At 45.7% G+C, this 21532-nt stretch overlaps 1 protein-coding gene across 1 annotated transcript in view; it reads left to right on the top strand.

The window, feature by feature from the left end:
- NTSR1 (neurotensin receptor 1) overlaps positions 1 to 19021 on the top strand; it is a 56892-nt gene extending 37871 nt beyond the window's left edge. The window contains exons 2-4 of the mRNA XM_021553529.4: positions 1441 to 1642; positions 11885 to 11975; positions 14248 to 19021. Of these exons, the coding sequence (XP_021409204.1) occupies positions 1441 to 1642; positions 11885 to 11975; positions 14248 to 14497 (543 nt within the window). The 3' untranslated portion in view covers positions 14498 to 19021. The remainder of the gene's footprint in view (positions 1 to 1440; positions 1643 to 11884; positions 11976 to 14247) is intronic.
- Positions 19022 to 21532: the final 2511 nt, after the last annotated feature.

Genomic DNA, 21532 nt, shown 5'->3' with positions numbered 1-21532 from the left:
AAGGAATTTCTGCTTCACATCTATGGACAAAGCAAGTGAAGTGTTTCTGATGAGGCTCTGCTTCCGTGTGCTTATGTGCTGCTCATTTCTTGTTTGGATGTCCTGCAGCATCCTGGGCGTGTGGTTGGGTGATTCCCATTCACCTCCAGCATTTCTGAATCCCTCCAGAGCACAGAGCCCACAAACCTGCACCAGACACAGGGTGTACAGAGAACCTTGTCCACCGTGGTGATGGTCCAGCAGGGGTGGGTGGGTGGAGAGGGGATATCTCCCTCCCAGCAGATGGAGCACCTGTCTCTAGATGAGGTTTTGCAATCTGCAGAGGGACCTGGGGTTGGCTTGGAGTGCAGGGTTGTTGTGTGTCCTACATCACTGAGGTGAAAGATAAGTCCCTGTCTGGGGAAAAAGACAGACTGAGCCCTCCCACTGAGCAAATTCCCTCTTGAGTTTCATAGTTTCATCGTTTTGTCTTTTTTTTTTTTATTTTTTTTTTTTTTACTTCTAATGCAATTGCTTTCACAGCCATTTGCAGCACGGTTTAATTCCTGTCAATATTGTGAAATTCTAAACACTTGAAGGGCTTTTGATTTGTTCCACACTCAGCTGAGTGACTTGCTGAGTCTCCTCCTGTGCCATCCAGCAGAGAGGATGAGCTCTTGGGCTAAGCAGAGCAGCCCCCATCCCACCATGGCAGCCTTGCAGATGTGCAGGCAAACCCTACACGTGCCTCTGTTTCCCTGGGCTGCCCTTTGCCAAGCTCAGTTCTGCTGGGGTTTCTAAACAGCCCAAAAGCTTTCCTGCATTTGACATGAACTGTGACTCCTACTTGATTCAATCACTGCTTAATTTGATCTTTCATTTAATTTTATCAAAATGGTAGTAATCAAATAATTTGTACTAAAAACATTACAATTTCCACTTGTTTATTCTGATCAATTTTAATCCTTTAAGGCACAAGGTTTATTTAACATAGTTATGAAGTAACAAAACGCTGTCATTAAATCTACAAGGAAAGGACACAAGACAAAAAAAGATAGTTAAAAAGATGCCAAGGAGTGCTCATAATACAGGAAAAGGACAATAACACAATGTTATTTAGAGGTCACGCTATGCATGATGACAGCTAAGCAGCATCCTGCTGGTTGTGAGATGAAAAGATCAATGGTGTGTTTCATTTCTGGCAATGAACTGCACCGAAAATGGAAAAAGAATATCATTAGATGTGAATGATTTTGCCTTTTTTAGGTGTTGACCGACATGAATGAACCTGCGTCAGCAGCGTTTGAGTTCTTCCTCTGTACAACAAACCTTCAAAACCAGCTGAGTAAGAGGAGGGAAAGCTTTCCACTGCAGGCTGTTCCTCTGTTGCTTTGAGAAATAAAACCCAGCCTCCTGCTCCGCTGCTCCTATCCCTGATTGTGCCCCATCTCTCCCCTGCAGGTCAACACCTTCATCTCCTTCGTGTTCCCCATGGTCGTCATTTCCGTGCTCAACACCATCATCGCCAACCAGCTGCTGGTGATGTTCAAGCAGGCGGCCCAGGAGAACCAGGTGTGCACCATTGGTGGGCAGCAGACCATGCTCAGCATGTCCATGGAGCCCAGCAGAGTGCAAGCCCTGAAGCACGGCGTCCGGGTCCTGCGTGAGTATCGCCTTCCCTCGCTGTGCCCCGGCCTGGAGGTGGCCAAATAAATGCAATTGAAGAGTAACAGGTGGAAACTGGAAAACCTTCTGCCCTCTCCTTTTGTCTTTGCTTGTTGGTTTGCAAAGCTAACGAGCAGACCTGCTCGCTCTGGAAAAGCAAAACCAACCCAGCATTTTAGTGATTTAGTCGACAGCAATTTAAGCCTTGCTTGTGTTGTTTCATTGCTTCTCTTTTTCTGCAGAGCTCTGGTTCAAACAGAGCTTAAATAAAAGATTCTGCACTCAGGAACTGAGCTGTACTGCAGAGTAGTGGATGGTGTTGATTAAATAAGCTGAGGAAAAGACCAAAGAACCTGGTAGCTTAACCTTAGAGAGGATAAAGCAAAAGGTGCTCAAAAATAGTACCCAAAATAGCTAACAAAGTGTGCCCATAATGGTTTGAAACATGAGATGGGGAGAATTTGTTAGCAGAAATCTTTCTGATGTTCTGGTGCCTTTAGAAGGGTTTGGGTTGGCAGGGAACCTGAAGTTCACCTAGTCCCAAACCCTTGCCATGGGCAGGGACACCTTTCACTATCCCAGGGTGCTCCAAGCCCTGTCCAACCTGTCCTTGGACACTTCCAGGGATGGGGCATCTTGGTATTTGAAAGGCTTTGGCTCAAACCAGGTTTCCAGTGAGAGAAATCCCTAGAGAAGGCACCAGGAGCCTCCAGGACATTTTTCCAGCTGTTTTTCACATGGAATGCATCCCATGCAGCACTCCTTGCCTGTGCCATAGGTGAGCCACGTGGGCATCCCAGCTTCCAAGTGGGACATGCCTACTGAGAAAAAGGAAAGAAAAATACAGGGTACATTAAATTCCCCACAATTACCTTGTTAGACTGTGTTTGTTTACTGTCCCTGCACCCCAATGAACTGTTATCCAGGGCTGGGTGAGGAGGGAGCCTTGCTTCCCCATGAAGCCTACAAGGACTCTGCTCCTTGCTGTCTTTTTCTGGTTTTTAACATTTCTGCCTGCTGCCATGAAGTGAGAAGCTGCCATTTGTCACTTGTACTACACCACCTCACACACCTCTCCCTCTCTCCTTTTAGTATTGTATCCTCTTTGATCATTGAGAGAGCTCTTCATGAATAATAGCAGAGAAACCTAAATTTGCATCTGGCATTCCTCAGCACTGGAGGAAGTGCACCCCTCACCCACAGGTCCACATCTCCTCCAAGCATCTGAAAAACAACCCTTCACTTTCTGAACAATAAGCATAATTTTCTTTTTCATCTTCTTCTGCTTCCTCTTTTTCTTCTCCAGGCAATTTTTTGTGTTTGCTGTCTACCGCAAAAGCTGAGAATGTTTGGCAAAAGTGAGGGTTTCATCTGGAGCCTGAGGTGGTTCAAAAGTGGGTCAGATGTGGCACCATGGGGCCCAATCATGCAGGGATGCCCAGATATTCCAGGCATCTCCTCAGGGCCACCCCAGCAGCTGCACTGAGCTGCCCTCCCTGTTGGGAGGCAATGAGAGGGCAGCTGTTTGTTGCATTACTGTGCTAAGGAAGATTCAGAAAATAAAAAAAAATCCTGCCTCATTTTTGTCAGTGATTCACTCCACCATGCAGAAATGCTCTCTTTATCTAGCAAATGGGAGTGAAATCCTGTGCATTTCAGTTTTTCAGATGCACTTCATTACTGGAGGTGCTTGATTCACACTTACTTTTGTCACCTGTTCCTTATGACTTGCATTTTAATAACCCAAGTCTGAGCTGTCTGAAAAGTAGCAAAAAATACACAAGGATTCACATGACTTATTCTAGCATCCATGACAGCCAAAATCATGAACAGAGTCTGGGCTCATTTGTGGAAGAGGGTGGGAAAAGAAAAATGACATTTGTCCCCTCTTAAAAAACTGCTGGCAGAGTATCAGAGCTTCATGGGGGTAAAAGTATTTTCCATTCCCAAAAGTGAACTTTACCCTGAGGTACAGGGAAGGCTGATTTAGGTCTAAGGGTGAAATGTTTCAGAACTAGTAAAAGGAGTGCATAGAAAACAGTTTTTTTGTCATTCATGGTGTGCAGAGCTGTTGGATAAGATCAGAGTAGAAAAAAACTTCCTTGCTCCAAATGTACTGGGATTAAGTATTTGTTTACATTGAAATAAGGGCTAAAAGTGGCCAGGCTAACAGCGCCATTCAAAACATCCACAACAGTGTTTTCCTCCCTTTTGGTAGCATTTGTGTATTTTCTTGGCTCTGTCTGACTGAGGTCATGTACAAAATAATGAGGCTGATCAGGATCAAGGAATGTGTCAGGCCTGTTGCCTGGGAGCCAACTCATTAAATCAGTGAGCATGAGATTCCTGATTGTAATTCCCTCTCTGCTGTCAGAGTTCACCAGGTGTGAGGATTCAAATTCAGAGGGCTCCAGGCACTTGCAGCTTCCCAGCTTTTCTACTGAGGATATCAAGGCAACCAGTTCTGTTGTTAAAAATACTTTCCACCAAGAGATTCCATACCCTCCTTCACCCATCCAATTCCTTCCATTAAACCACCTCCAATTCACATTTCTGCTCCTTGGCTATGTTGGATCTCTGGAATGCTGAGCCTCCCAAAGCTGTGTGATGCTTCACAGAAAAGTGAAATTTTCTAATTGCACAGCCTGATATGTCAATCACTTGATAAAATTCTAAATAACCTTAAATACTCACATGCACACACACACACCAGAACAATGAATGATGGAATGGTTTAGGTTGGAAGGGACCTTAAAACTCATCTCATTCCAACACCTTCCATGGGCAGGGACACCTTCCACTGTCCCAGATTGCTCCAAGCCCCATCCAGCCTGGCCTTGGACACTTCCAGGGATGGAGCAGCCACAGCTTCTCTGGGCACCCTGTGCCAGGGCCTCAGCACTCTCACAGGGAAGAATTTCTTCTTAATATCCAGTCTAACCCTTCCTTCTTTCATTTTAAAGCCATTCCCCTTGAACTGTAACTCCAGTCCTTGTCCCAAGTCCCTCTCCAGCCTTCTTGGAGCTCCTTCAGGCTGCAGCAAGTTCTTCCTGGAGCCTTCTCCAGGCTGAACAACCCCAATTCTCTCTGCTGCTCAAAAAATCAGGGTGTATTCGAGCTTGGCTCAGGATGAAAGCTCTGTTCAGCCAAAATATCTTCTGGAAAGGGGGCAGTTTTGTGGCATGGACTGATACCCCACCAACACACCTGCCTGCAGCCCTCAGCAGCTCCTGGCTGCCTGTCAGACCAGCTCCCACGTGGATGGAAGGAAGGCAGGAGTTACTGAATGGCACAGCTGAGCTCTGATAACAACATTGAGACAAATTGATGGACATCAAGAGGAGGCTTTGCAAGGGGACGTTGGCTAAGCCTATTAAAATGTAATGAGTTCCAGGTAGCGTTTGCTCTGTTACTGAAGCTGCTTAGTGAAAGCAATTATAAAGCACTTAAAGGTTTAAGCAATTAAAAGAATATCCTTCAGTCTCCCACAGCTGGCTGGGTGATGCTTCAGTAAAATGCCTCTTAGCAGATAAAGTCAAGATGCATTTTTTACTGAACGGCTGTGAATTTTTAAATTATGATTTTGGGGCCTCTGTATCTCGTCAAGTAATATAAGACAAAGGCCAAGAATTAATGATGCATCCACATATTTCATTAATTTGTGCATTAATAATTCCCCTTCTGAAAAGATACTTTGAGGAGTCCATTTGTTTCTCCTTACCAATGCTCCAAGTCTGAATTATTCATTTCAGGAGGAGAATATTGCCATGAGATTTAGTTTAACCAGCCTACAGACAGAAATAGCTCATACTTTGCAGCCACAATACACAGAAGAGCACCAGTCTTAAGCTCCTTAAATAGTTGTATTTCATAATTCCTATATTCTAAGGAAAGCAGATTTATTTGTTCATGAATCATTTCTTTTCAAGAAAGGAATAAAATTAATGGCACTTTGTATCTCTAATAAAAAGTCTGAGCAACTCCAAGTGGAGTTCAGCGAAGCCCCTGTGGCATTAAGCTTGAGTGGAAGCTGATCTTAACAGCTGAAGTGTCACACTGAAATTTGGGAGGATAAATTACCTATTTAACAGTTGTATATATTTCCCAGAGATGTTTGCAGTTGTAGGTTTACTTTGCAGCTTGCCAAGTGAGATAAAACAAGCAGAATCAGAGTGCTCTGACATCCTCCAAGGAGCAAAAACCAGGGGTGGCTGCACCTCCTGGGGCAGGGGATCTCTTTTTTCCCCTCTCCCAAGATGTGTCCCTTTGCTGGCACCACAGCTTGGCCTGGCACAGCATTGCTGCAGGAATTGCAGGTTCTTGTGGCTGCATCTCTGCAGAAAACTCCAGCTTTGGCCATGCCCTGGAAGCAGATTTTCCAGGTGTTAAGCCGTGACAATGCGAGTGTTTAAAAAGTTAACTAATGTGATTCTAAACATGAAGTTTGGCCAGGGGTTTAGTCACTGCAGAAGCATGCAGTGAATACAGCTCCAGGGTCCCTTTGATGAGCAGAAACTGTTCTGGGAGGAACAAAGGATATGTGAAACTCAAAACTGGAGAGGAAAGAAGAAAAGGCTGCAGGGGAAGCCAGTTCAGGTTGCACCTGATCTCACCAAATAGAAAGAGACTTGAACCTGGTGAGGATAAAATGGGATTCCTTCTCTACCTTTCAAAGGGGAAATTCTTTTCCTTTCTTCTTCTCTTTCAAATATCCAGACATCTCCTGGGGAAATGGCATGAATGAAGTTTAAATGGAATCAAGCAACCTCTTCTCTAATTTCCAAAAGAATAATTACCTCAGAAGGAAACCTGGGAAGAGACCCCAGTATACCCTGGGACAGCAGTGATGTGCTGCTTGCTAGTGCCTGTTCTTGGGCCAGCTTTAATCTGTATTTTCTGCCTTGCTCCTTATGGATGGAACTGGTGCCAGGGGATGATATAACCACTGGCGTGAGCTGGGGCAGCAATTCACATCTATTTTCAAATCTGTCTCTGAAGCCATTAAAAATCAGAGAATATAGTCTGAGTGAAATATGTTGATTTTGAATGCCAAAAGATTTTTCCATTCACTGTGCTATCTCACTTTCACTAATAAAGAAGAATGTAGGGTTTCTTCAATCATACATTCAGGAGAATTAGGAGATTGTATCCAGCAAATGTTGAGTGTTTTCAGTGGTGTTTAAAGGAGCTGAGGACTTCTCAAGTTCACTGTTACTCACAGTTTCTTCTTTGCTCTCCTGAGTACTCCTGGTTCCTGCTGGTGGTCCCCAAACCCTGCTGATTGTTACCGACTTTTATGGAAATCCCTTATTCCACAGCCTTATGACCCAAATACCAGCATAAGTAGTTTTAATTTTACTGGGCTCCTGCAATCCCTACATTGGGGCCTGCTGATATAAATATTGCCAACAGCCTGTCAGGTAGAACATCATGTTAATATAAACAGCACCTCGAGGTTTAACGAGGCAGTGCCAGCTGTGCCTGCTTTGGCCCAGCTTTCACCACCTCTCATATCAAGCAGCACTTTGGGAGAGGTTCTCTTGTAATGTCATCAACTAAATAAGTATATAAAACCCAGGAGGTTGGGATATACAAGGATTGTTTCTCCAAAAACCACTCTGACACAGGCCTGATAACTTTTGTACACCTCATTAGTGCCAGCTGGTGGGTGTGCACCCCTTGGGCAGCATTGGGGATGAGTCTGAAACACAGAAAAGGCTGAGAGCTGTTGTTCAGGGGGGGCAATGCCTCCCCAAACAGCTCCTGCCTCTGCTCAGGAATTCCACCGTGCTGCTCCACATCTCTATGTGGCTCAGCTCCCCTTCAAATGCAGGGAAAAAGAAATAAATTAGCTGAAATAGTCTGGACAAAACTATCAAGGGAAGGTGGATCTGAGCCTCTCTGGAGGCCTAGCAGCAGCAGGAGTGGTTATAGGAAGGGACAGCATCCCTCTTCTGCCTCTGCTAGAGGAAGAGGACAGGACAGGGGATGCCCTCGCCGAGGGCCACCCTGGGGCTGCAGGGCTGTGACTCAGCATCCCAGAGGGGCTGGAGGAGATGAAGAGAGGAGGAGGAGGAGGAGGAGGAGGAGGAGGAGGAGGACACCAGCCCAGCTGAGCTCTGTGCTGCAGCAGCTCCCGGGTGAGTCAGTGGCCGTGGCTCCTCAGCCATCGCTGTCCCGGGCTCTGAGTCACTCCCAACCTCACATGGCCCCACCAAGGCATGGGGGCTGGAAACCCTCCTGAGCATCACTCCTGAGCTCAGCCACACCAGCCAAACCATGGGCTTCCCTCTCATGGTGCCCTGCCCCGAGCACAGGCTAGCCCCAAGGAGCTCCTGGAGCAGGGCAGGTTCCCAGCCTCAGCCCAGGATACACACAAGGCAAAATAAAATACCCAGTGTGATTTAATAGAATTTAACTTCAGGATTGCTGCCATGTCCAATTTAGTCTGAGAGTTGAGACTGGCACAGTTTAAGTCTCCTCACAATGAAAAAGATGTCAGTCAGAATTGATGTTTCTCTCTGCAGGACTTCCTGAAGGAAAAACAAACCAGGGCTCATCCTCTGCCACTCCTCCATCCTCTCCCCTTCTTCCTTGGCATGCAGTTCAAACAGGCAGAGAAAAGAGCCATTATAAGACAAAATAGAAAGACACAGGATGTAATAATTCATGATTTAGTACACATTTAAATTGGGAGTTTGATTTAGAAGGGAAAGGAAGGCATACATTGGCGGAAGGATCCTTCCCTGCCACCCCTGGCACACTGGGGTCACCTTGCTGGGGTCCCACATCCACTCCCCAGCCTTGAGGTTTGGCACCTCATTTGCTCAGTTATGGGAAATATCAGAAGCTCACTGAGTAGCACTGCTCCTATTAGAACCTTATTGAATTAATTAGAAGTGAGGGATGTGTCTGGTTTATTTTTAGTTCAAAAAATAAAGGCAGGAAACCTCCAACCTCACAAACACCATCCTGGACAGTGATCCCATCACATATTGAGTCAAACCCTTCCCCTGCAGTGCTCAGCTCCAGCAGGCTGACCTGCTCCTTATTACTCCACCAAAGGAACCCATGTGTCAAGCTTTTGATGATGAAGAACACATCCTAGGAGCTCATAACAACAATAAAAAAATCATTTTGGCAGACTGTTTGCCCAGGATTTGTTTTACAGCTCAACCATTTTGACAGGCAGAACAAAACAGCAGGAAAAGGAACCAGGTATCTGGAAGAAAAGGGAATTTTCATTCGGTATTAGGTGAAAGTTAACACAGTCTCGTGTTTCATATTCCTCCCAGGGGAAAGGACTCAGGAGGGCAGGATTGCCATCCTAAATCTGCTTGATCCCTTGTATGGTAAAATGAAAACATACGGATTAAGGGTGACAAATTCAGGTCGGGATCTCCTAATCTGTGCAGCACAGAACTGCACAGTGTGTCACCCAGCTGGGACTTCCAAATCAGACCATAAGTGTCTCCAGTGCACTTCACATGTTTAATAGAGATTTAATTGCGGAGTGATTGCATGTGATATTACAGAATTATCACAGATTACTTAATTGTTGATGTTAAGCAGATACTTCTCTCAATATGTGTTTTTGTTACTATAGATCCATATTATTTGGCACAGCATTGCCTGAGCAGCAGAAGCAGAGATCATTTACCAGGAGAAAACCACTTTCATTTAACGTGTTGGTAAATTTAACAAGCAGATGTGTGAGATTCTTATAATTGGCTGTCGAAAGAATCTGGATCCTGCCGTTCCTAAAGAGCTGCACACAGGGGTGAGCAGCTGAGGAGTGCCAGCGTGTGGAGGTTTCTGCAAGAATGGTGATGTGCCTGAATGAACCTGTGTTTGGAGCCATTTGGGAAGCTGCTTTTGCAGCCTGAAAATGCAGCTAATCCTGTGCAGGAGAGCAGATGGGCTGGAGCTGGGATGTTGGCTCGTTCCCGTTGGCTGAGGATGCCGGAGGAGAGGCTGGAGAGTTTGGCTTCTCCTGCAGCTCCTGGGAGGGAAATGCTGGAGAATCAAGGGGGAGACTGCTCCATCCCAAAGGCCCATCTGACAGAGAAATGCATTTCTGGAGGTGGCCAAAAGCAGGTGCTCAGAGATGTGAAGGGACAAGGCAGGCAGCGACACTCCCACTGAGCTCCCAGGGATGTCCCCACTCTCCTGTGCCACACACCGTGCAGGGGCTCTCCTGCCAAAGTCCCATCAAAGCTCCTCAGGGAAGGATCAGACACAGGTCAGATTCATTCTCTTGATGGCATCTGAAGGGCTTCAGGCTGTCTGGTGATGAGTTACATCTGTGATCACTGTGGCCAGAGAGCAGCCAAAAAACAGTTTGAAAAAATGAATTCACTTGGACAAGAGAATAAAAACAGACCCTCTAGCCTTCTCTCCAAAACATGTCCCTTCAGTTGCTTAAATCTTTATTGGCTAAATGGCTTTTGCAGCATTCTTGGAAGATGCTGTCATGCATCATGGAATAGAACCTTCTCCACTGTTAGCTGTGTGTTTAATGGGAGAGGGAGCTCATGGAGTTGGAGTAGGGTATGAGTAGGGAGCTGGACACCAGGGATTATTTAATTTCTGCTCTCCTGTGCCTCTTAGCTAAGCATCAGTGATGGGGACATGCAGCCACAGCTAGACTTATTCCTCCTGGACTGCATTATCCAAGGGAACACATCTTCTTGAGCTACAACATGGTCCCTCTGGGATGGGTTTGGGACATAGCCACATAAATATTTTCAACCCCAAGGCAGCAAAGCCTCCAGCCTTTGGCTCCACATGCCAAATACACATTGCACTTGTGGTACCTCACTCTGGAGCAGAGCTTTGCTGCCTCCCAGCCCCTTACAGGTCACATAAAGGACAAGAGTGATGTGTCCCTTGTTGTCTGTGGAGCAAATCTGGGACCAAAAATTAACTTAGTTATTTTATTTAGTCTTTATTTTCTTCTTGCCTTTTTATTGTGTTATGTTTTAACTGAGATTTCTTTATTTCCTGCTAGGATTCTGCTAGAATACTGCTGTTCCATACAGAAGTTGAAACGTATATTACAGAATGCAACAAAATTTTCTCTTGATTGCCTGATATATCTACTTTTTAGTCCAGACTGATAAATGCACTCTATCAACAGCACTTTTATGCCTCAGAGTTGTTGCATTTTATTTTCCATTGTCTGACATCCCTCAGAATCTGGAAAGGAAAGAAGCAATAGTGTCTTTCTCTGCTTATCCCTTAATTGATCATTTTTATTATGACAAAATCCAGACCCAAACACGTTGTAATCTCAGGTATGGCACAAATGTAGAACAAAAGGATGAGCCCTTCCCCTAGAAAGAGCAATTTAATGATGCTCAGCACTGTGGGGCCCATGGCCAGTGGCTCCACATAACAAACTAATGGGATTAGATTGGCCTGGCTCCCTGTCTACCTGGATGAAAAACATACAGCAGCTGTGAATGCCATGGACAAAATACCCCGTGCCACAAGGGCGTGAAACACAGATGCAAACAGAGTTTCCTTCGAGCCAGGTCTGTGCCAGGCATGGCCAGTCCTTCATCTGTACCTTCTGCTGTTCCTCATGTCCCTGCCCCAGTGCTTAGTGCTGCTCCCCATTACTTCTGTTTTGCTTGTTTTTGCAGACATTTGCAGGCTGGTTGTCCCTCAGGGTTATTAATCCTTTGCACTACAGCACTGCAAGAACAAGTGGGGCTGCAGGAAAACGGTTACAGAAATTAAACCCCAGCAGGCACGTCCCTTTTTCGGCCTGCTGGAGAATTGCTCACAAAGTTGTTATGGACAAATTCAATTGGGGAGGCTAATTATAGATAAATCAATTAACAAGAATTTATTAAGCAAGCTGTATCAAGCAAAAGAACAGCGCTGGGCGGCCGGGGAGCCTCTGCTCTGCCATGGTGCACCTTCCCCCTTTGACCTTTTTGTTTTTATAGTCCCATTTTTTTTCCAGTTGACATATTTTCTCTCTATGAACTCTACGCCGGTGCAATTGGTTGCTGGGGGTCTTTTTTTCTGCCCTTGGTGGTCGTAGGGATGAAGGCTCCTCGTCTTCCTTGCAGATTGTCCTTGGCCTAAAAGTTGTATATAATTAGTCACACAGTCTTCTATGCTAGTTGCATTCCGTACTCAGTCCAAATTCTTATCTCCTTCAATGCTCGTTTTGATGAACAAAGACCTTTTTATTTATTACAAAGTTAAGTTTTTTCCTGCCTTGCAGGTGCTGTGGTGATTGCCTTCGTGGTCTGCTGGCTCCCTTACCACATACGGCGCCTCATGTTCTGCTATGTCCCCTCCAGCCACTGGACAGAGTGAGTGACAACGTGGGGACACGTCCCCCTGTGCCAGGACAGGCTGGGGGCTCAGGCTGGGGCTGGGGATGCCAGGGCACCCACAGACGTGGAGGTGGAGCTGGGGATCTGGGGACAAAGGTGTTCTCCAACCGAGGGGTTCAAGTCCCAAAACCTAATTGCTGTTTTGGTTGATTTTTCTTTTGAATGTCTCAGTGTTTGCCAGGCAAATTAAGAGTTTTTGTTTTTCCTAAATCCCTCAGGAAGCATTATTTTGAACCAAAAGGCATCATCAGCCCCTCCTCCTCCTCCTCCTGAGGGCTGCAACCACAGGCTTCAGTCTGGCAGCCCTTGATGAAATGACATTTGGACGGAGGGGGTTGGTACATCCAGAGTGGATTTCAGAGATATTGATCCCCAGCCCTAAGATGCAGCACCTCTGTCTGCACACAATTTACCTCCACGAGGCCACATTTCCTCTCTGACAGGGGAGATGACACAGGTGGGGGAATAGCTGTGCTCCTTACTGAGCCTGGGCCAGGTTATGTACTGGGTTCTGCAGGGAATGGATCAAAATGAAATGCCAGCAGTTGCTGCTGATTGGGAAATGCCAGATTGCCAGAGAATTCTGGGATAATTGCACAGACACACATGTACTGCTCACAGATGTGCAAAGGCACCCCCTGCTCCTTTCTGAGGCTCCAGGCCAGGCTCTTCAGCACAGCATCCACAAAACTAATTATTATTTTTAATTATGTCATTAAGAGCTAATGCTGTCTGGGGACACGCACCGAGGAAGCCTGAGATGCCAAGGGATGCTCTCTTGTGTCTCCTCCCATGGTGTTACATCCCTGATCTCCCTGACACCGGGCCTGTTTCTTTCAAGGGAAAGGAAAACAAAATCTACAATACCAAGAGGCAGAACAACAATAAAAACCTAAAATTCTATCAACTCCAAACACAAAATGTAATAAATTAGGATATGGCAGTCTACTGAATGGGACTGTGGACCCAGCCACAGTAAAATCCAAAATCTATCTTCAGTCATGAAAATAGAGCTCTAGGCACACACTGGGACAAAATCTTGATTCTCCTTTGCTTTACTATATGAAAGGCACTTAAGGCACTGTTCAATTATGTAAAGACTGCATTCAGTTTGAGCAAGAGGGATAGGGAAATCTGTCTGCAGTTAGTGGGTATTTATGCATTGTGGCTCCATTCACATAATATTTTCTTCTTCTTTTTAAAACCATGAGTGATTTTAGGAAAATACTGAATTTTCAGTATGATAGTGAACTATCAGTCTGGTGGCTAATCAACAGTTTGCAGCAGCTTGGCATGTTCATTTATAAACATATGTGCCTTGCCCCTGAAGAAGAGACATTTTTCCAATATTAATTCTTCACAACTACACAGAGAAACTCTGCCTGCAAGAACTGGATGGGCCATGCAGTCCTTGGCAGTGCTGAGGGGGTGGAAGGGATGGCAACATAGTCCAGCACTCTTCTATTTATCTTTTGTTAGACACTGCTCAGACTAGAAAAAAGGTCTGCAATTTTCAACAAGATAAATGATTCTGAGGAACATCTTCCTGAAAATGAGACCCGTGGTGTTTATAAATGCTTTACTAGCTCAGGGCTGTTGTTCTCAGTTGGCCCAAGGAAAGATCTATGCAAAAGCATAAAATATAATAAAACATTTTCAACCAGCTGTAGTTGAAAACATTAAATTGTGGTGGTTAGGATGTGTTTCAGAAGTGTGCTGTCATCAGCTTGCCCCCAGAACAGGAAATGCTGTCCCACACTATGGACAAATCCCAACCCAGGGACCCATTGAATGAGCTGCTGCTGCTCTCACTGCCAGAGGGAGGAGAGAGCTGCATCTGTTCCTGGACTTTGGCTCTTCTGCAACCTCTGTAGATCAGAACTGCAGCCAAAAAAGTCAAGCTAATGTGTATGTATGACACAGAAGTGAATTTCCATCTGGCCTCTCAGTTTCCAGAATGACTACTTCCAAAGAAAAATGAATGCATGAGGTAAATGTCTTGTCTGGATCCAGGGCTTAAATAAGTCACTAACTGCTGGTGAGTGGGGCAATATCTTCACAAAGTCATCTGGTCCAAGTTTGACCAGTTCCAGATGGAGATGTAGATGGGCTGTGGTGGCTCAGGCACCTCTGGTAAGCTCATGTTTGCAGCCTAGAAAGGTTAGCTGGGAAGCAGCTCCTGTTTTTCTCACCCTTGTGACTTTGAGTTCTTCACACTCAGATTTTTATCTTTCATCTGTTCTTCCAGTTTCCTGTACAACTTCTACCACTACTTCTACATGCTGACAAATGTCCTCTTCTACGTCAGCTCAGCAATCAACCCCATCCTCTACAACCTGGTGTCGGCAAATTTCCGCCAGATCTTCCTCTCCACACTCACCATCCTGTGCCTGCCATGGAGGAAGAAGAAGAAACGACTGGCCTTCACCAGGAAATCCAACAGCATCTCCAGCAACCACACCTTTTCCAGCCAGGTCACAAGGGAAACTACGTACTGAAGCCAAAGGAGGAGGAGGAGGAACGCAATTCATCGTGGAGTCAAAACTTGAGAGAGGCCTCTGTGACTTTCATGCATGGTCTCCAAATTCACATAACACAAATGTGTTTAGCAAAGTCATTTTTGTTGGAAAAAATAGGCTTTGTTCTGCCAGTAACTTTGAGGTTATTTTCAAGCATTGGCCTTGCCTCTTGTGAGTAATGTCTACATGTATTGTAACTTCAGTCTGGCATAAATCCAGATGTGGTGTTAACTGGGAAGCCAAAGTGTGTTCAACTTAGGCAAAACTGTTCTGCATTTCATCCTGTTCTCAGTGCAGAGATGCCGTGTCCACATCCAAGGGTTTGAGATCACGTCTCCTGGTGGCACCAAGCAGAGAGTTTGATGAGGAGAAAGAAGCTTTGAACAGAAAGGGATGTTCTTGGAGAATGGATATGCTCATCTGTGGGATGTTCAATGAGTGAGGAGTGAAAACTCAGGGAGCCAGGTGGTTATTTTAGAAATATATCTCCATTGTGAGGAATATGACCGAGGTGCTCAAGAGAGCCGCTCTGGCTCCTTGAAATTAAATAAGAACAGATGATGCCTTACCTAGGCTGGGGTGGCTGTGGCCTGGGGAGTGGGGTCACCTTTGGCTTTAGGGCATCCACAGTGCCTGGCTTTGGTACCACTGCACCCGTAGCAGCAGAGTCTCTGGCAAAGTCAAGGATGCAGAGGCTTTGCCCAGATGGAGCACTGAAAATGAACAGAAATCTAAAATCTTCCTTTTGCCATACAGCCAAATCCTATTTTTTACCAGGGAGAACAGTTTGCTGGCCTGCATTAAGAGATGAGAAAACTCTGAGCTCATGAGGGCTCCAGGCTGCTGAGATAAGAGCAATCTGCCTCAGTTCTGTGGGACCTTCAGATTTTTCCCATTCTTATTCCAGTTTTACTTCTTTCCGTGCCATTTTCACAAGGCTGACATCTCATATTTAGCAGTTGTAGGCAGCAGGTCCCCTTGTTCTACCTTTTCTTGTATTACTTTTTGCTACCAGAACTGTTGGCACACCCATCTGTACCCCCAATATTCAGATAGTTAAAATGCAGAGCATAAGAAAGTCTAAACTGGGGAGTCTTCACTTTAAACCCACTTTGTTTTAACAAGCCAGAGGAACAGAAACAAGACCTGAAAATTCTCTTTGAAATTTCCCAGCTGGTAAGGAGAGGTAGCATGAGCTTTTCCCCCATATGGTTCCATCTCTAACAGCCCCTTATATGATACAACAAATTGCTCCAGTCTTTAGTACTGAAGTAACAGGGCTCTGGGACAAGCTAAAGGGCTTTTTCCCCCAGATGGTGACCTGCAAAAACCTGGAAGTGACCAATCACCCTGTGCTGGTGGTGACCTGGTGTCCCTTTTCACCCCACATGTCATCAGGAGAGCAGGACTTGCCTCTGAAAGGTGACAAAGTCAGCTCAGTTTGGCTTTCTTGGCTTTGCCCATCCCGTGTCACCCTTCAGCTGATGAGCACCTGTGGTCCCTAACTGAAGCCACAGTGCTGGAGGTGTGGGCTGGCCCAAGTGAGGGTCACACAGTGATGGAGACCAGTTACTGAAGCACTGGTGACATCTCCTGCTACGGATGTTGCATCACAGAATCACAGAACAGGTCAAGTTGGAAGGGACTCACAAGAACCTTTGAGTCCAACTCGCTGGACTTGTGGTTTAGGTCCTGTTGGGCTCAGCACAAACAGGAAACACCAGTTTGGGGGCATTTGCTGTGAGTTGTTGGTGATGAGTGACTAGTTTTGGGGCATTTAGAGCCTGTACCCAGCTGGCCACCATGGCAGCCCATCAGCCACACCTGCCAGGGATGGGAGGTGAAACCCTGCAATAGAAAGGGCTCCAAATAAAAGTCAGAGGGGCTTCAGTTCCTTCTGATTCAGCCAAACTGCAAGCTCTGTTCTGTCATGCCTTCCTGTGATTTCTTGCCCTGGTTGTACCAAGCAGAGAGCAGAGATTATATTTGACCAAGCACTTTTGTTGCTCATGGACTTTTGACTCCTCTTTGACAGGGAGTGGCACACAAATAAATAAATTGAAACAAAGAGGAATAAGGGAGGCTGATCTCTTCAGAAGGAAAGCTGTGAGAAAACAGCAAGTATTTTGTGTGTATGGTGTGTGTGAAATGGCTTGGGCAGGTTGGAAGAAGAAGGCCTGCTCATCCTGCCTAGTGGCAAAATCCAGGTACCATGAATGGGAGAGGGGAAAGATCTGCCTCAAGAGAAAGAGGAGTCTTGATGTCACACATTTAACATTGACCTTCCAGGCCAGACACTTCAAATGTTTCTTGGTGACCCAATTTTTTTTACTTCACCTCCAAATACAGTCAGCAGCTGGGAGGAGCTTTCTGAGACCTCGCAGGGAAGCTGTATCTGCATTACTTTGACTTTCATTACAATTTAACACCCTGCATGTCTCATTTGCTTTTGAAATATTAAACATTACTACTACACTTGTTCAACACCAACCTGCTGAAATGTGCTTGATTATCTTGGAGAAACACTGTACAAAAATTGCTCTTTCACATAAGATGCTTAGTTTAGATTTTCACTACTGAGATACACTGGCAGCTTACAGAATATTTGATCACAGCTCGGAGAAACTGGTGGGTTTATTTTGGCTTGACATGACAGTGGGAAAAAGCTGGAGTAAAAGTGAACTTATCATAAACTCCTTCCACAGTGTTTGTTGGGCCACTGAAGTGCTGAAGAGCTGGGGGGGTTTGTGGGATTTACCCAAGTGGTTTGCTGACTACTACAGCTCTTTTAACAGGAAAGCAGATCTGGGTCCACGGCCTTAATTTGAGATTGCAGCTCAAAGCTACCTCTTCCACTGGCCAAATCTGACAATCTTGAGCTGAGCAGTGTAAGTTACAGCTGGTTTCATCCTCTCTTCCCTCCTCACCTAATTTTGCTATATTCAGCTTAGAGGTGTGGTTCCCTTGAGCTCAAAGAAGTGAGGATAGCTGACTGCAAACCCCCATGGTTTCATGATTTCCAGAGAATCACTGGACAGTTTGTATTGGAAGAGGCCTTAAAGACCACCCAGCTCCAAATCCCTGCCATGGGCAGGGACATTTTCCCTAGACTAGGTTGCTCCAAGCCCTGTCCAGCCTGGCCTTGTAAAGGAAAGCTGATACAGTAAAGAAGAAAAAAATATGCCCCATATTTACCAGAGAAATGGTTCTTTAGATGCCTTTTAACAATGACTGAACTGCTAACCTGACAAGGTTTTTAAATTTAATCTGGTGTGAATGGCTTTAGGCATTAGACAGAACAAAAACTCCCATCCATTGTGTCCCTGCCTTGGCTGCACTCTTCACTGAAGCAGAGGGGAGCGTTGGGGCCTCTGCTCATCTATGCAAATTCCCTGTGTTTGGAACTGTTTGTTTTGACTAAAAAAAGAATAAAATCTGTGGAACCCGCAGATGTGAAGTGCTGCCAGATGGATTCTGAGAAATTCTATTCTGAAGAGAGTCTGTCAAGTGACCTCTTCAAACGTTATTTTGAGGTTTTGTTTCTCTTCGGAGTGCCCTTGCCAGAGCCATCAGTTTAGCAGAGTGTGAAATCAGGTTGAAAAAGTCATTTTGCTATTCAGAAATTTCCCCCAGACAGGGCTGTCTCACCACAGGCCCAGTCCATCAGTGCTGGAATGCTCTGCTGAGCTTGTCTTTTTTTGTCAGGTGCATGAGACCTCACTTCAGCGAGCTTTTCAGGAGAAAACTCCATGGAAAATCAGCGAGGAGGGTTAGCAGGGCACATGCTGTAAGCATGACAATAGCAGGACCTCTGCATTTCCAGCACCCAGCCTTCAGTGCAGCAGCCCCTGGCTGTGCTGCAGCTGCAGACAGCTCGTGCTGCAGCTTTGAACTCACCACCTGTGCAGCTGCACGGCTGCTGCACTTGGCCAGGGCCAGCAAACACCCACAGCACGTGGGAGCTGTGTCTGCTGGAGCTCTGCCTGGTTCTTCACATCCCAGCTCAACCACTCCTCCTGTTCTCAGTCTGGATTTGCTTAAAAAATAGAAATTGCTGATCCAAAATTTCATGATGCTGCGTCCTGGCTTTGTGATCCAGAGTCCTTCCCCAGCTGTGCCACCTGATAGTCCTGCACATATTGTATTTGTGGCAAATATTTTTGAAGTGCACCTTTTTATTTTTATTTTTATTTTATTCTGAGATACAATATGTTGATGTGCTTTATTTTTTTTGTGGCCTGTTGCTCAATGGGGAAAAAATGAATGTTAAAAGTGTGTCAGTGTCTATTTTGTGATATTTTCTGTGACAAAGGGAAAGAAGAGGGTGTGGAATTCTCCTGTATGGCAATGGGAAACACTTTCAATGTAACATGCTATTATTGATACTGTATTTACTGATCAAAGTGTACTGAAATGGTTATTTCCTGATATAGCCTTTGTACTGTATGGTATTTTATTTTGTCATTTATTGATCCTAAGAAATAAATATCCAAATTTAAGGCTTGGGCTGCTTTTGCTTGAAGTGGCAGATGTGCCTTTATCACACAGCTGGTTATCTGCACAGGCACCCTGGCTGGGGTCTAAACTGGTGGAATCCCCTTGGCCTTGAACTGGGATTTGCAGGTCCTCTGCAGAAGGGCCCTGAGAGCTCCTGTCCCTGCACTCTGAGCTCAAACAGCATCCAAACATCAGCTTCTGCTTCTGGCTTCAGCTCAGCAAACAAATAGAGGGACTAGTTAGGTTTGAAGGACACTTCCAGCAGTGATGTTTGCCCTGAAAATCCTTCCTGAGATCTGTGGAAAGCATCAGATCTGTGCTGTCCTACTCTGCTGTTGGGCAGAGAAATTGTGAGCATCAGCCCAGCAGGACTTGGAGCACGTGGAGTGCAGGAGCCTGAAGTGTGGAATGAGACCTGAGCTCCCAGGCTGAGCTGCTCCAAGTGCTGAGATCCCAGGGCCACTGCAGGGGTCTGAGCTCCTGCCTTGCCTGTCTTCCCTGCTTGCTTTTCCCTGTTGCAGGGCAGATGTGACAGATGTTGTATCTTGGCCATTATTCTGCAGCAGCTTTGCCCAGAAAACTCAGCAGTTTGTGGGTTTATTGCACCAGGAGCTGTGGGGGCACAGAGAAGGAACCAGCCCTCACCCCAAAGAGGATGGAAAAGAAGCAGCTTTACTGAGTTTTAACAGTGAGATTTCTCCTCCTATCCTCCCATCTTTAGCATGGTCCTCTTCCTCCCTGGCATTTATTTTTCTAACACAAATGTAATTTTGTGGGGACAGAATGCTTGGGTATAACCCACGATATTAAAGTGTCCTTACACTAAATGAGCAAAAATCAGTCACCTTCATCCTCCCTGCAGCTCCTGGTTAATGTTCTGTTGTGCAATAGCTGAGCTGAGCCATAAAATCTTCATAGTTTTTAACCATTCAACCATTTTGTTTTGATTTCTGATAGAGTGGAAGGTTGCTTGGAGAGCAGCAAGAGAATAAAATTTAAATATTTGGAATCATTCATGCCTGGAAAATCCATCTTCCAAAACCTAGCTCAAAAAGGCTTTTTGGTGCTGCTTCCAGATGAGAAGAGCAGGAGCCTCTATCAAGAATCAAAATAATTTATTTTATGGATCCTTTTATTTCATATTCAGCCCTGCTCTGCTCAAAGGTGTATTTTCAGCCCACAGCTCATGTCTCCAGCAGTGGAAATCCACAGCACATGCAGCATCCTTGTTTCTTGGCTGCAGGAGATTTCTGCTGGGCACGGCGTTCCCAGTGGAGCCTCCATGGTTTGTGCAGAAATCCAGCCCGTGTTCAACCTGGGGTGACAAATGTTGCTGTCTGCTTGTGACTTGTTTAGCTCAGGGCTGGCTCCTTAAAAAAGCCAAATCCTGGGAAGCTGAGCTTCCTAAGCCACTCTCCCCCCTGCTGTCACGCAATCGTGCACCACGTCCCACCCTGCAAATGTGAAGGAAAATAGATGTGGAGAGTCAAATAATTCTTTTTTCCTTTTAGAAAGGCACAAGGACTGTGCCTTGAGCCATGAGGGATGCTTTCAGCTTGGCCCTTATTTCTCATTTCAATTATAAAAGCAATTTCCATAGTTCACGACAGGAAAATTTCAGGCACCTTTCGGAAAAAAAATGTTATGTTTTAGTAAATGGCTTCATAAAACTTAATAAACATCCATGCAGAAGTTAATTTATTTAAAATATCTTTAAATCCTGCTCTGCCTTATTGAATTTGTTTGAACGGTAGATCAGGCTGGAGTATATTCATGGGGGCATTTAAGCAATAAGGCAGCACATCACAGTTATTATTCCAGGACTCCTGTGTGTTGGGAAGAAGAAACAGAACCTGAAGTGGTTTTGGGCACTCAAGTGCAAAACCCCTGCAGAAGCACAGGCTCAGGCATAGTCTGAGTGCTGCAGGGTGGCCAAACCAAGCTGCTGGGGCTGTTTTCTGGGAGCAAAAACCTGCCAGGGGAGCCCAGAGCAGCCAGCCCAGCACCCATGGGCTGCCAGCCCCGTCCTGGGCTCGCTCAGCCATGGAATCACAGATCCATGGAATCACAGCAGGGTTTGTGTTGGAAAGAACATAAAAGCTCATCTTATTCCAACCCCCTGCCATGGCAGGGACACCTTCCACTATCCCAAGTTGCTCCAAGCCCCATCCAACCTGGCCTTGGACAATTCCAAGGATGGGGCAGACACAGCTTCACTGGACAACCTGTGCCAGGGCCTCAGCACCCTCAGAGAATTTCTTCCTAACATCTCATCTAAATAGAGAAGCAGCAAAGTTAGTTAAACACCATATGACTGGTGATACAAACCAGCCAAGCCAGCCAGGAGTCTCAAGAAGGAGAAAGAGAAAGGTCAAATATTTGCAGTGAGTGTATAAGGGCATATGTGGGTGCTGCAGCCACACCTGGGATGATGTTTTGCCCAGGGTTGTTGAGCCTGGAGAACTTAGGACCCATTTCAGTACTTAAGGAGGCTTCAAGAGAACTGGAGAGAGTAAA

The sequence above is a fragment of the Lonchura striata genome, chromosome 20 (assembly GCF_050655825.1).
Source record: "Lonchura striata isolate lonStrDom1 chromosome 20, ASM5065582v1, whole genome shotgun sequence".
NCBI lineage: Eukaryota > Metazoa > Chordata > Aves > Passeriformes > Estrildidae > Lonchura > Lonchura striata.
This window is presented reverse-complemented; position numbering and strand designations above follow the sequence as displayed.